This window comes from Phocoena sinus, chromosome 11, assembly GCF_008692025.1.
Source record: "Phocoena sinus isolate mPhoSin1 chromosome 11, mPhoSin1.pri, whole genome shotgun sequence".
In the NCBI taxonomy this organism is placed as follows: Eukaryota; Metazoa; Chordata; class Mammalia; order Artiodactyla; family Phocoenidae; genus Phocoena; species Phocoena sinus.
Genome location: NC_045773.1, coordinates 5,250,299 through 5,265,514, shown reverse-complemented (window position 1 = coordinate 5,265,514; position 15,216 = coordinate 5,250,299). Strand labels below are relative to the sequence as shown.

The 15,216-nt window shown below is 45.5% G+C and overlaps 1 protein-coding gene across 2 annotated transcripts in view; it reads right to left on the bottom strand.

The window, feature by feature from the left end:
• The window catches only part of TAMM41 (TAM41 mitochondrial translocator assembly and maintenance homolog), a 56,354-nt gene that overhangs the window by 2,867 nt on the left and 38,271 nt on the right, over nt 1–15,216 (bottom strand). For both annotated transcript variants that reach the window (XM_032650153.1, XM_032650152.1), the window contains 2 exons: nt 8,188–8,353; nt 6,619–6,681 (listed from right to left, as the gene is read on the bottom strand). In XM_032650153.1, coding sequence (XP_032506044.1) covers nt 6,619–6,681; nt 8,188–8,353 — 229 coding nt within the window. The remainder of the gene's footprint in view (nt 1–6,618; nt 6,682–8,187; nt 8,354–15,216) is intronic.

Genomic DNA, 15,216 nt, shown 5'->3' with positions numbered 1-15,216 from the left:
TCATCAACAGTAGAAGGGATGAACTGTGCTCTAGTCAGACGATGGATGAGTTGCAATGAGAATAAACGGACTACTCCCAACACCACAAGGAATCTCACTGCTGTTACAAGGCGTGAAAGACATGAGAGAGTATGTATTTATATGAAGTTAAAAAATGGGCAAAACAGAAGCATGGCATTAGAGGTCAGGACAGTAGGTACTCTGGGAGGAGCAGTGACTGGACGGGGCACAGTGGGGTTCTGGGGGAACTGGCCCTATTCTAGTTCTTCATCTGGGTACTGGGTTCACGAGTCTGTTCACTTTGTGAAAATTCACCAAATTTACGATTTGTGTACTTTTCTGTATATATGGAGACTTTCCCTACTACCAGAAAATTCAGAATCTTCCATTTATTCAGTCACTGAAATACACTGAACAGGCATTTCCTGGGCACCAACACATACGGGACACAGAGCTAGTTGTTCGGGACACCGGTATGAACAACAGCCCTGGTCTCTGCCCTCACAGAGTTTATAATCCACAGAGTTCTACTTGGCCGACACTGAGCTTTTGTGTGGTTTCTGCTTCCTTTCTAAAGACGATGGTGACTTAGGAAGTCTGCATTTAGAATGCGTCTTGAAGGAAGACAGCCTGCTAAGAGAGAAACTCTACTCTAAGAACCATCATTGTTGACTTTGCTCCTTCCCCAGGGGATAAAGGTGCAAACATCTCCTTAGCGACATCCTGTTTAGGCAGATCCTTATTTACCTAAAGCTGGTCGTTATGAACACTGATTAGTAACCAGAGTCAGGATTTTGTTTTGGAAGCAAACGGAAATCTACTCTAATATATGGCTCCTAAGGTTTTTCTTCTGTTGATTTCCAGTATGTTTCATGTTACCTACAGCAAAATCACTACATATGTAATACTATGAATTCCCTGCGGTGACCTTAAACTGATAGGTCCAGTGACAGACAAAATGCTCCAGGAAACAATGTGAGGCAGAGATGAGACCAGGTTGTGAGAGGTCTCTACCTTCCCATAATCCTATATTTCAGATATTTAGGAGAGAAAATCAGCGAGCCCCAAACATTCTTCCAATTAATTTCCAACCACAGTTAGCTATATCTACAAAGAAAATCTTTTCTGAGGCAGTTTTATTTTTAAAACTTTCAGGTTTAAGTGATAAATACATCACCAGAAAAATCTTTATTATCATGTGTTCTTCTTATTGAAACATGTAGGTACCAAAAAATGGGGATAAAATGTTTCAGTTATAAGAGATGAGAAGGAGAAGATAATCAATGATACATTCTATCACTTTCAGGAAAGGGCTGGTAAGGACCGGCCGAGGCGTGCCAGAATCTTTTTAGGAACAAGACTAAACCTGTCTTGTTTAAGTTGAATCTTTTGAAGCTACAGAGGTAAATAGGTATTTGACTCCAAAGTGAATTCTGATTGACCAGAAAGTCGGGTGGGGAAAAATAAAGCAATATTTCATAGATTAAACTTGTCATCCTCCCCCACGTTCCCTCACCCCAGGAAAGGCACCTCCGCCTCCGCTCCCCAAGCCAGAAACCTGGGAGCTTCTCTGACTCCTCTCTGCTTCACTGCCCAAATCCCTCCCATCACCAAGACCTGGGGATGCGTCTTCCAAGTATTGCCTGCATCTCTCCTCTGCCTCTCCTGCAAAACCCTGAGTCAGGGCGGCCAGGCCTCCTCACCTGGCGGGCTGCAGCCGCAGCCGATCAGTTTCCCAAGCAACAGCGTCACCTCCCTCCAAGCTGCTCTCTATCCTCTCGCTACAGCAGTCTTTCGACAATCCTTCAGCGGCTTCCCTCTCCCCTCAGTGAAACTCTGGATTCCCCTTCAGGCTTTTACAGGCCTTCCCCTGTCTGGCTCCTGCTTGCTTCTCAGTCTAACTGCTAAGCCCCTGAGCCATTTCTCCCCAAGCTCCCCCCCGCCGTCCCGCAAAGATGCGAAGAGTTCCACGCCTCTCTACTCAGTCAGGTTAGACACATGAATGGCTGTGGCTGATCAGAACATGATGTTTGCTTGGCCGGGCTGAGCTGGGATGCGGTGTGCTGCTGCCCTGCAGGGCGGTGCAGGCAAGGACCAGGAGGCTAAACAGTCTCCTGCTCTCCCGAGCTGCCTGGCTGCAGCTGCTGCCCCGAGACCCTGATAAAAACCAGCTGCTCCATTAACAGCACAGTCTAAGAAGTCAGTATTATCTTGCCAATAACCGACTCCCAGGCTAAAGGGAAAAACAGTGTTTGGTTTTGGAAGTAGTTCTGTACTCACCTTGGAACATGGGTATATCTGATGGTAGGGGAATTTCAGGGAACTAACACAGACAGAGTGTCAGACCACATGAGGACACCTGCCGTGTCACCCAACACAGTTCATTAGAAAGGGCAACCCTTTGGGCTGACATAGAGCCTGGCTTCCATCTCTTCCAGGAAGAGACTGATACTTAGATCTAGACTCACTGGACACTCTCACAACATGCCACGAGTTGGGTATTAGTATCCCCTCCATTTCAAGGAAGAAGGGCTGTTAACATACCAAGGTTACAGAGCGAAGACGCGAACTACAGCTCTGAGCCACGGCCTTCTTATCACCACCTTAGCTTCGCTCTCTCTGAATTTAACAATATTTGAATATAAAAGTTATTCACTAGCTAAGGAGACCCTTCCTTTTTACCCCCACTACGAGTGGCTGGTTGCAGAGGGGAGGAGTGATAAGGGCTACAAAGGAGGAAAAGTGCAACCAAATAACCTGGGATTTTCTCACTCTGCAGGTGATACATCAGCTGGCTGAAAACCTGACCAGAGGCAGAACTTGGGAGATTTCAGGAAGATGCACCCAGCACAAGCCAGGCAGAACAACAGCGATTATGGCCACATCCAGAGGACTTCTAAAGAGCAGCGCACAGGAGGGGAGAGGTTCTGACGCTTGCTGTGAAGTTAGAGGACAGAGAAAGAGTAAACCAGCCACTCAGGGCCTACGGTTGCTAGTTTACTCCAGCTGGAGACCTAGTGACGGGGCTACTGCTAGTTGAATAGGAAAATGCAAGGAGGCATGTTCTAAAGAGACGGCAGGAAGCTTTTAGGTAATGATACCAAAGAGGAAAGACCAGGCACAGTGCTGGTGCTCTTATATGTCTTAAGATATAATTTTCACAACCCAGTGAGGCAGGCATAATTACCCCTATGAAATTAAAACTAAGAAAAATTAGGTAACTTACCCAAGTCACAGTAGTTAAGCTGGAGTTCGAACCCTAATCTCTGAGGCTCACAAACCCCTGCCCTTGGCCTGGGCCACCTTCATCACAGCCCTCAACCACCATAAACCAGAGAAGCCAGAGCACAGGGTAAGCAAACCCAGTGAAACCTGAAGGAACGCGCATCACCTCCCACAATTCCTGCAACCTCAGAGCAGGCTGCAGACATTCTGTCCCTCTGGTTCCACAATCCAGTGAGACGTCTTTAGAGGGGAAGGGAGAAAATTAGTGAGCACTCAGAGGAGGCAGCACTGGGCACACCACCGCCACAAGGAAATCTGGGCTGCGGGTTCCATGAGATGATACCCACTGCCCTCTGCTGGCAACCAGGAAGAACAAGAGGAAAGAGGACCAAAGATCCATTTCAGGCTGACGTGTCAAGAGATGATGAGGGTGGATGGAACTTCCCTGGTGGCACAGTGGTTAAGAATCCGCCTGCCAATGCAGGGGACATGGGTTTGAGCCCTGGTCCAGGAAGATTCCACGTGCCGTGGAGCAAGGAAGCCCGTGTGCCACAACTACTGAACCCGCACGCCACAACTACTGAAGCCCGCATGCCTAGAGCCCGTGCTCCGCAGCAGCAGGAGAAGCCACCGCATTGAGAAGCCCGCGCACTGCAACGAAGAGTAGCCCCTGCTCGCCACAATTTGAGAAAGCCCATGCACAGCAACAAAGACCCAATGCTGCCAAAAAAAAAAAAAAATAGAGATGATGAGGGTGGATTTTTAAAAACCTTTTATTAGAGATGAATTCAAGCTTATAAAAGAATGGCATATTATGTTCCCATGTATGTTCACCAGCTTCAACAATGTATCAACTCATAGCCAATCTCGAGTCATCCCCACCCTTACCCACTTCCCTCCAACATGTTTTCTTTTGAAGCAATTCTCAGACATTCTGTCATTTCATCTGTAAATATGTTAGTATGTATTTCTACAAGAAAATGATTTTTTAACCCATAACACCACCATTATCACAACTAAAAAAAAAAAAAATCAATAAATCTAGTAGTTGCTTATAGCACAGGAAGCCAAAAATAAAAAAACCCAAAGCATCCAGCCTCACCCAAGGATTATGGTAAGGGAGTTGCAATCATGCAAAACACAGATTAATAGCCTGAGCCACCCAAGCAAACAAAAGCACCTCATCTTCAGCCTTGCCAGGATAACTCAGCAAGAAAACAGATTAAATAAATATCTTAATTGGAAATGCAAAGCTATGCACCCCGAGTGGTAGGACAATCTTCAGCTGAGCAGGTCTGGCACGCGTGCTACTAAACCTTTGTGGACGGGCTGAATCTTTCCAAAGATACAGGAGGGCGACATTTGGCCGTGTCCCCAGGCAACCGAAGCGAGGCGTTAAGAGGTGTGATCGTGCGGCTCCCTGGCAATCTCAAGCCAGGGGTCAGAATCACACTGAAAGACCACTCCCTTCTTCAGGTTCCCTCTACGCCATTTATCCCTAGTAACGCAAACTTCTATTTATGTGTCTGTCTCCCCTGCTAGATGATGAAGCCTCTGAAGGCAGGATGGTACAGGGTCCACCCTGTATCCTGCGTGGCGAGCACATAAGGGATGCTCAGTAGACAGCTGCATAAAGAGAGACTGAACTGGAAAGGTCTGTCATCAGACAATACCAAGTGTTGGAAAGAATGGCGAGAAACAAGAACTTTCGTTTACCCCTAGTGGGATGATAAAATGATAAACCACTTTGGCAACTTGGCAATATCCAAAGATATGTTCAAATGTTTAAGCCCATAACACAAGAACAGGATGTTTTAAATTTTAAAAAAAAAGGAATATTCAGAGAACAAAAAAAGAGAAGAGCTCCTAGAAATTAAAATAACAAAAATAAAACAACTCAATGGAAACTCAAGTGGAGAAAGCAAAACAAAAGGACAAAGAGATCGGGCTTCCCTGGTGGCACAGTGGTTGGGAGTCCGCCTGCCGATGCAGGGGACATGGGTTCGTGCCCTGGTCCGGGAAGATCCCACATGCCGCGGAGCGGCTGGGCCCGTGGGCCATGGCCGCTGAGCCTGTGCGTCCGGAGCCTGTGCTCCGCAACGGGAGAGGCCACCACAGTGAGAGGCCCGCGTATCGCAAAAAAAAGGAAAAAAAAAGGACAAAGAGGACACGAAAGAAAGAAAACCAAAGGACCAGTCTAGGAGGTCCAATGTTTGAATAAAAGGCGTTCCAGAAAGAAAAGAAAGAAAATAGATGGGAAGAACGAATACAATAAATTTTTCCTATATTCTTATACTCTGAGTTTCCAAACTGAAGGGTAATGAGTATTCAGTGTAACAGATAAAAACAGACTCACATCGAAACACACCACTGAGAAACTTCAGAGCCCTGGGGTTAAAAGAAGACCTAAAAGCCTTCCACAAAGAACATACACAAAGGATTAAGAATCAGAACTTCTTAGAAGTGAGAAGATAATCGAAGCAACAGTATCAAAATTCTAAAGGACAACTATTTCTAATCATCTCCAGCCTAAGCCTCAGTCAGGCGTGAGGGTGGACTAAAGATACACTTGGCCACACATGGGCTCCAAATCTGCCTCCTCTGCCCCCTTTCCCACGAAGTTCCCGGATGGTGCACTTCACCAAAATGAGGCTGTGCGCCACAAAAATCAAAGACACCAGATACAGGAAACAGGGTTCCTCACACGAGACAGGTGATGACAGCCTCTGTGGGAAAAGAAAGCTGTGAAGGCAAGGAAAAGTGTATCACATGGCTCAGCTATGAATCACAGTAACACAGTCAGACGATGGAAACTCAAGATTGGCTTCACTAAAGCTACAGCACAACCATATTTGGAACACAGAGGGATGGGTGCGGGGGTGTGTGTGTGCGCGTTGGTGAGGGCAGTTGAATTCTAATCTGCTAGAGTGAGAAGTCCACAGATGATGCCTAAAATTAAAAGGAGAGAAGCAGCAATATAAGCTCATTATCCAGAGAAACAGCAGTGAAAACAAAAATAACCCACCAGGAGAGTCAGCAGTGGTTGTCTCTGGAGAGGAACACTGGCCGGCGGGGAGGGCAAGGTACTGCTGTTTTTGCAACAATATCATGTGTAACTCCCACAGATACAAAAACGCAAGGGGAAACCTGCACATAAGGAGTAACTGGGAAAACGCAGAGGGGCAGCAAATCCTCCCAGCAGCACCTCAGACTCCGGATTACAGCGCCATCTGCCTGTCTATATGTTACTGCCGGGTCCTAGGTTATGACCATCAAAATTCAGCATTTCGCAAGTACTTGCAGGATACAGATAAAGCTTTACGTTTTAACCAGGAGCACTGAGGCTGCTCAATCCAGCAGGTACGTTAAGTGTGGATTTTTAACAATTCTTACCAGCAGTGAAAATGCCTTTGGTGCTCTGTCTCATACTGGAAGGTCTCACGATTGCTGAGAGCCCTGTGAGAAAAAAACAGTAACAATGCCAAAAAAGCCAGATGTGAGTCATCCTAACACTTTAAAAACCTGAAACTAAATATTCTTTCCAGCTATCCAATAAAACCAGCAAATCTATCTCTGGTGTCAGAGTGACAGTGAAAAGAGTATCAGGATCGAGGTCCAGGAGACTGGAGCTGCCAGCTGTGTCAACGACCAGCTGTGTCGCTGACCAGCTGTGTGAACACAAGCAAATGACCGCCCCACTCTAGGTCTGGGACGTCTCATCTTACAACCAGTGGGTTAGGTGACCCTTGAAGGTCATTTTTTTTCACTTTAAATCTGCTTAAGTCTGCTGGCTCTCAATTCCAAGATGTGGAAAGATTGGGGAAAAAAAACACCAAACGTTTCTGCCTAGGAGGAAAACTTATTCTGAAATCACTCAGAGGACTCCTCGGTGAGGACAGCGGGACAGTCCTTCAGGCCCGCAGAAAGGCAGAAGGACCCACACCATGACCAGAAAAGACATGCCTCCACATGTATCTTCAGAAGAGGCGCCGGCGCCCTAGGCACGTGCTCCGGTCTGCCCGACGGGCAGGTCTCTCCATGCGACACCGTCACTGTGACTTGCATCCTGCCAGGTGGCCAGGCTGCTCCCTGGGGAAGCTCAGCAAATACCTACTCAACAGTAAACGGCGCGCTCATCTGAGGGAGGGCATCATTTTCAATTTCATGATTTCCTTCCTTACTGACCGACCTTGTAAATTACCTGTAACACCTCAAAAGGCAGCAAGTCTCTGAAGATCAAGCTCAGATCTTTGGTCCACATTGGGGATGACGTGAGGAACAGGGGCCATGTTGGAGCAGACCTACTGTGCACACAGGAGCCACACCGAGGGGGCGTCGGCCGAGGAGAGTGGTGTTCTTGATGTTATAAAAGCATTAAAAATGTCACCAGTCCCGGGCTTCCCTGGTGGCGCAGTGGTTGAGGGTCCGCCTGCCGATGCAGGGGACACGGGTTCGTGCCCCGGTCCGGGAAGATCCCACATGCCGCGGAGCGGCTAGGCCCATGAGCCATGGCCGCTGAGCCTGCGCATCCGGAGTCTGTGCTCCGCAACGGGAGAGGCCACAACAGTGAGAGGCCCGCGTACCAAAAAAAAAAAAAAAAAAAAAAAAAAAAAAATCACCAGTCTCCATCCTCCTCAGACCACCGTGAGGAACAAACACATGTCTTTGAAATAACTTCTAAACATTATGCTCTTGGGACCAAAAGAATCATTGTTTCCCTCTCTGTCAGTGTTTTAGGACCCAGGGATCTAAAAACAGAAGTACTTTCAGCACCCTACTTCAAACAAACAAGAATTTAGGTTGGGAAAACCCCAGACTGTTAGTGCTTTCTTATTCTGAGAGGAAATCTCTCTCTCCATCTCACTAGGCAAGAAAGAATAGAGAACCCGTCTCAGCCACAAAGTTTGCTCCCCCCGACCCCCTCCAGCCAACACTTCCTCCCCGTCAGATTCATGCACGTACCTAGACGCACCACGTCTCCACAGTCGGGGTCATGAGCCACTTGTAATAAAGTTTCTTCCACATCTCTGTTTTTTCCAGGAGGGTCCATAATATGATTTATTTGTTGCTGTAAGGTTTTGGGCAATGTCATTAGTTGAGTGAACTGTCCTTCTGGGCTTTTATCGACCTAAGGAAAAAAAAAAAGATGATGTCTATTGAAAGTGCTTTGAATTCTATAAATATTCAAAGCACATGGCTTCTCCTTAAAACCACATGAACATATATGAACTCACACCTAGTAGACTAGGCAGGTGCTAAGGAGACTTTCTCCTTTCTGAAAGTGAATGCCTAGGTGTTAAGGATTCTAAGTTCCTTTGAACAAGTTAATTCTTTTCCTATGATATTCTACTTGTACTTAAGAATAGAAATTTCTTTCAAGAATCAATTTTTGACTCTCAGTTTTAAAATTTCTATTTGTTCTACATCCGGTAGTTAAAGAAAGTAAAATTTCAGCTAAAATTCATCGACACACCGGCTCACCCAAGTACTCATTTTCTTTTATTTATTTATTTATTTATTTTTGGCTGTGTTGGGTCTTTGTTGCTGCGCGCGGGCTTTCTCTAGTTGCGGCGAACGGGGGCTACTCTTCGTTGCGGTGCGTGGGCTTCTCATTGCGGTGGCTTCTCTTGTTGTTGGAGCACGGGCTCTAGGCGCGCGGGCTTCAGTAGTTGTGACATGTGGGCTCTGCAGTTGTGGCTCATGGGCTCTAGAGCGCAGGCTCAGTAGTTGTGGCGCCCAGGCTTAGTTGCTCCACGGCATGCGGGATCTTCCCAGACCCGGGCTTGAACCCGTGTCCCCTGCATTGGCAGGCGGATTCTTAACCTCTGTGCCACCAGGGAAGTTCCCCATGTACTCATTTTAAACACAGGGGCACAAAGTAACATAGCCAGTAACATGCAGCCAATCAGAGACTGGGATCTAAATTCGTGTCTCCTGTCTGTAGGGCCTTTTATGTACCATGCTGTATTTCATAAACTGTAGAAATAAACTGATGACAGAGACTAATCTTTATTCACTTTTAATCCCCTGGCACATAGTAAGTACTCAAAAAACATCGGTTGAATAAGAGGATGAATAACTGCACCAATAAAGCTTAGTTGTCATTATTTCTTAAACAGCAGTAAGTTATACCAATGGTTTCTGTTCCCAGTGTATTCTACAATACATAAAATTTAAAGAAAAATACAGAAATAAAGCATATATAAAACTATGCATTAGACTTTACTTGGAAACCTGTGAATCAAAAGTTATCCATAGAGCTAAGCCCACACCCAGCTTCCCTAACTCCTAGTCTAATATATTTTACATCATGGAACTAAATTCTTCCAAAATCATGTAAACATATGACTCCCTGTCAAGGCGAAAACCAGTACCACTGCCCTCAGCAGCTCATCACATTATTCTCCCAGTAAGAATCTGTCTTGTATTCTTTCAACAAGCGTTTAGGTTTTAACTTTAAGAGAACAGTAAGAAAAAAGAATAGATACATGAATGTATTAAATTTTAGATTTGGATCTTCCAGATATGACCGACTTTCTTAATAATTAGAATTCATTCATTCTACCACTTTTTCATTCAACAAATATTTACTGAGTATATGCCAATGTCTAGATTTTCTAGTTTTATCTATAAATCTATGCAAAAAAGAAGAAAATGCTATTATATAGTGGCTTCAATAAGGTGAAGGTTTTTTTAACCTAAATATTTCATATTTATCATGGAGATGGTCCTAAATTCACAGGATTCAACCTCCACTTAGCTTTGGCTAGATAAATGACAAAAAATGTGAATATTTCTGTAAAAGATGCTAGAAATCACATTTATAGACTCATATTTTGGGGCCAAGTATTGAGATTAGTCACTAGGATCTTATATTTCAAGGCTTTACCTATGAAACTTCCAGGAATTTTAGAGATGCCAAAATGGCTGAGTAATATGAGGAATTAGAAAACAGTTATTTGCCACTGCTTTCTCTTGAGGAAAGGAATGCACTGGAGTTTTTGTTTGAAAGTATGTGTTCCAAGAAAAAATATTAGGTGACATGTTCAAATAAATTACAAAATTTTAATTATCCTTACTCTTCAATTCTCATTAAAACACAAAAGTGAAAGCATTCAGTTAAATTATGAGTCAAATTGCATTTTAAAAGCAGACATGGAAAAGACCACATGTTCTATGATTCTATTTACAGGAAGTCTCTAGAAGAGGCAAATCCACGGAGTCAGAAAGTAGATTAGTGGCTGCCTGCCGGGAGGGGAAGCTAGGTACTGCTACTGGGCATGGGGTTTCTTTTTGGGGTGATGAAAATGTTGTAAAACTAGATTGTGGAGATGGTTGCACAACTGTGTAAACAGACTAAAACCCACCGAATTTTACAGTATGTAAATTATATCTCAATCAGGCTGATGTTTTAAAAAAGCAGATATGGGCATACGATAGTGGATGCTGTGTTGCACCGACCACATCCTGGCTTTGGGGCAAGGTACTCATTCTGCCAGCTGCTGGGCAAGTTGGCTGACGCCCTCCCTCAGAGTCCCTCCCACAACTGTCCTCAGGCAAAGGGAGCTGCCTGTATCCAAAGACTGGAAAATGCAGGAGTACAAAGGCCTGGTCTCTTTGCCCCAAGTGGGGACAGCTAGGAAGGGCCATCGAGCTCCACAGTGCCATCACAGGATCAGATGGTCTTTGTTTCTAATCTCCCCAATCCTGATCCTACACAATTGGTACCAAGAGTGGTCCTAGAAAGCACATTCTCAGACAGCATTTTGGAGCTATCATAGTGTAGAAGGCCAAGTGGAAGCCTCTGAAGCTGCCGTTCTCACCCCCTGGCCAAAAGAATAATGAAAAAACAAAACCACATCACAGGAGGAATGGCAGAGAATAATGCACCCTATAGACCTGAAGGATGCAGGGGTGTGATATTTAACTTTGTATGTCAACTTGGCTAGGCTATAGGGCCCAGTTGCTTGGTTAAACTTTAGTCCAGATGTTACTGTAAAGGTATCTTTTTAAGTCAGTAGACTTTGAGTAGCAGATGACCTCCGTTAATATGGATGGGCCTCATCCAGTCAGTTGAAGGCCTTATGAAAAAAGACTAAAGTTTCCTGAGGAAGAAGGAAGTCTGCCTCCAGATTGCCCTCGGGCTCAAGAGTACAACACACTCTTCCCTGGGTCTCTGGCCTGCTGGCTTGCCCTGCAAATTTCAAACTTGCCAACCCTCACAACTCTGTGAGTTAATTCCCTAAAATAAATCTTTCTCTATATATCCTATTGGTCCTGTTTCTCTGGAGAACCGACTAATACTAGAGCTGACGGTCCCATCATATCTCTACTGAGTCTGGCCTTCACAAAATCCAAATGGATTCTGGCAGATGGTAGCAGACCACCACAAACTCAACCAAGTAGAAGCCCCGCTGTACCGGCTGTGGCAGATGTGGGAAGTCTGCTGAAGCGTATCAGCAGAGCCTCAGGTGTCTGGACAGGGCCACAGGCCTGGCGAGCGCATTCTCTGCCATCCACAGAGCAAGGAGGATGAGAAGCAGCTCGCGGCCGCACAGGACAGACCAGAGTGCGCCTTACCACCTGCCTCAGGGCCGTGTTAACTCCCCTACCCTGTCATAAGATATTCAAAGAAAACCAGACTGTTTGGATATTCTGTATAATCTCATTGGTCCACTACATAAATGACACGTTGCTGCTGTCACCTGGTGAGCGCTAAAGGGCAAGTACACTGGAGGCCTTGGTAGATATATGCACCCCAGCGGGTAAAAGATAAACCTCATGAATTGTGAGGAGCACACCACATCAGGGAGGAGTTTAGGGGTCAAGTGACCTGGAGCTCTGGGACAGCCTCTCCAAAGTAAAGATCAACTTACGGCATCTCGTACCTCTCACCACTAAGAAGGAAGCACACTGCCTGAGAGGCCGCTTCAGGTCCTAGATGCAGCATATTCCACACTTGGGAATAATGCTCAGAGCCATTTACCCAGCGATATAAAAGGATGCAAGGTCTGTGAGGGGCAAGAGCGAAAACGAGCTCTGCGATAGATACAGGCAGCAGGGCAAGCAGCCCTCCACCACGTGGGCCACACCTCCCTGTAAACTACGGTACTAAAGGCATCCTCAGTGTGCAGAGAAGCCAGGGGAAGTTACAGTGGGCTCCCAGCAGGAGGTCACAATGGAGACTGCTAGGGTTCTGGAGCAAGGCCACGCCATCTGTAGTGAAGAACCACACACCATTTGAAATCAGCTCCTAGATGCTACACTCTGGCAGAGACAGAGCTTCTAACCATGGGACATCAAATGACCATGTATCAAGAACTGCCCATTATGAACTGGGATCTGCCAGATTCACCAAGTCATAAGGTCACGAAGCTCAAGAGCAATCCACTGTAGGACGTAAGAGATACACCAGCATTGGACATGCGCAAGGCCAGAGGGCACAAGTCAGCTGCACAAACAGGAAACCCAGACCCCCATCATTTCCACTGTTGCACCAGCACATAATGTTCTACTTCTCCACTGGCTCATGCACACGGCTACAAGGAGGCTTTTGGAGGATAAAGGATGGGCTTGCTTCATGGATGATTTGGCTTGTAGTATGTACGGGGTGAAAATGATGCATTGCAGCCGCACCCAGGAATGGCCCTGGAAGACACTGATGAGGAGCCATCGTCCCAGTGAGTACGCTGCAGATGGCACAGCTGGTTACCCACTTTACATGGAAAAGGGGCCCAAGATGAGAATATACAAAGACTCAAAGAGTGGACGATGGTTCACTGGTTGGTTAGGGACCTAAAAGGAAGAAGATTAGAAGGTGGAAGACAGGATTTGGGGGGAAGAGGCATGTGGATGGACCTATGGGAGGGGACACAAAGTAAGAAGATTTTTGTTTTGTACGTTAATGCTTCCGTCTGAGAGCATCCAACACAGAAGCAGCAACAACAACCAAAAGAACAATTTAGCCAGTTGATTCAACAGGCTCTTTCATCCCAGTGATGGCATAACAGCTTGTGGCAGGGGTAGTGGGCGGGAGAGACAGAGGCTCTGCCCAGATCCGATATCAGGGGCTTCTACTCACCAAGGCTGACTGAGCCACTGCTGCGGCTGAAAGTCTATCCTGACAGCAACAGAGGCCAACACTGAGATCCTCATAACACGACCGTCTCCTGAGACTAACCAGCCACTTGGTGATAAGTTGACTACACTGGATCCCTTCCACCTGGGAACGGGCAGCAACTCCTCTTGCCTGGAAGTGACTCATATTCTAAGCATGGGCTTGCCTTTCCTGCCCACAGGACTCAGCCAATACCACTGTACAGGGCTCACAGGGCACAGGTGCAGGACGGGCACAGGATCACGGCTCTACTGTTCCTACCACACAGTGCACCAGAGCTGCCAGCCTGGGAGAGCAGTAGTTCTCAAAAAGGGGACATTTTTGGTCCCTACAACAAAGAATTATTCAGCCTAAAATGTCAATAGTGTCACTACTGAAAAACCCAATGAAAGAGCTTTGAAGAAGAGCTGAGCAACAGCTTAGAGATGATACCCTGTGAGAGTGGGGCACAGTATATACCCTAAATTCATGGCCGTTATAGAGTACTATGTTCCCAACTGCTAGACTACATGAGTCTGGGAACCACAGGGTAAAAGGAGAAACAGCCTTGCTTACTGTCATTCCCAGGGACCACCTGGGCAATCTGTGCTTCCCACCTCCACAACTTTAGGACTGTGGGTCTAGAGATCCTAGTTTCAAAAGAAGAAATGCTTCTCCCAGAGGACACAGTAAGCATCCTATTAAACTTAAAGCTATGAGAGGGCAGACAGCAGAAGCAACAAGAACTACAATCCTGCAGCCTGCAGAACAAAAACCACATTCACAGAAAGACAGACAAGATGAAAACACAGAGGGCTATGTACCAGATGAAGCAACAAGATAAAACCCCAGAAAAACAACTAAATGAAGTGGAGACAGGAAACCTTCCAGAAAAAGAAGTCAGAATAATGATAGTAAAGATGATCCAGGACCTCAGAAAAAGAATGAAGGCAAAGATTGAAAAGACTCAAGAAATGTTTAACAAAGACCTAGGAGATTTAAGGAACAAACAAACAGAAATGAACAATACAATAACTGAAATGAAAAATACACTAGAAGGAATCAATAGTAGAATAACTGAGGCAAAAGAATGGACAAGTGACCTGGAACACAGAATGGTGGAATTCACTGCCGTAGAACATAATAAAGAGAAAAGAATGAAAAGAAACGAAGACAGCCTAAGAGACCTCTGGGACAACATTAAACGCAACAACATTTGCATTATAGGGGTACCAGAAGGAGAAGAGAGAGAGAAAACACCTGAGAAAATATTTTAAGAGATTATAGTCGAAAACTTCCCTAACATGGGAAAGGAAATAGCCACCCAAGTCCAGGAAGCACAGAGAGTCCCAGGCAGGACAAACCCAAGGAGAAACACACCAAGACACATAGTAATCAAACTGACAAAAATTAAAGACAAAGAAAAATTATTGAAAGCAATAAGGGAAAAATGACAAATAACATACAATGGAACTCTAAGGTTAACAGCTGATTTCTCAGCAGAAGCTCTACAAGCCAGAGGGAGCGGCATGATATATTTAAAGTGATCAAACGGAAGAACCTACAACCAAGATTATTCTACCCAACAAGTATCTCATTCAGATTTGACAGAGAAATCAAAAGGTTTATAGACAAGCAAAATCTAAGAGAATTCAGCACCACCAAACCAGCTCTACAACTAAAGGAACTTCTCTAAGTGGAAACAGAAGAGAAGAAAAGGACCTACAAAAACAAACCCCCCAAAATTAAGAAAATGGTAATAGGAACATACATATCGATAATTACCTTAAACGTGAATGGATTAAATGATCCAACCAAAAGACACAGGCTCGCTGAAGGGATACAAAAACAAGATCCATGTATATGCCGTCTACAAGAGACCCGCTAGGGACACA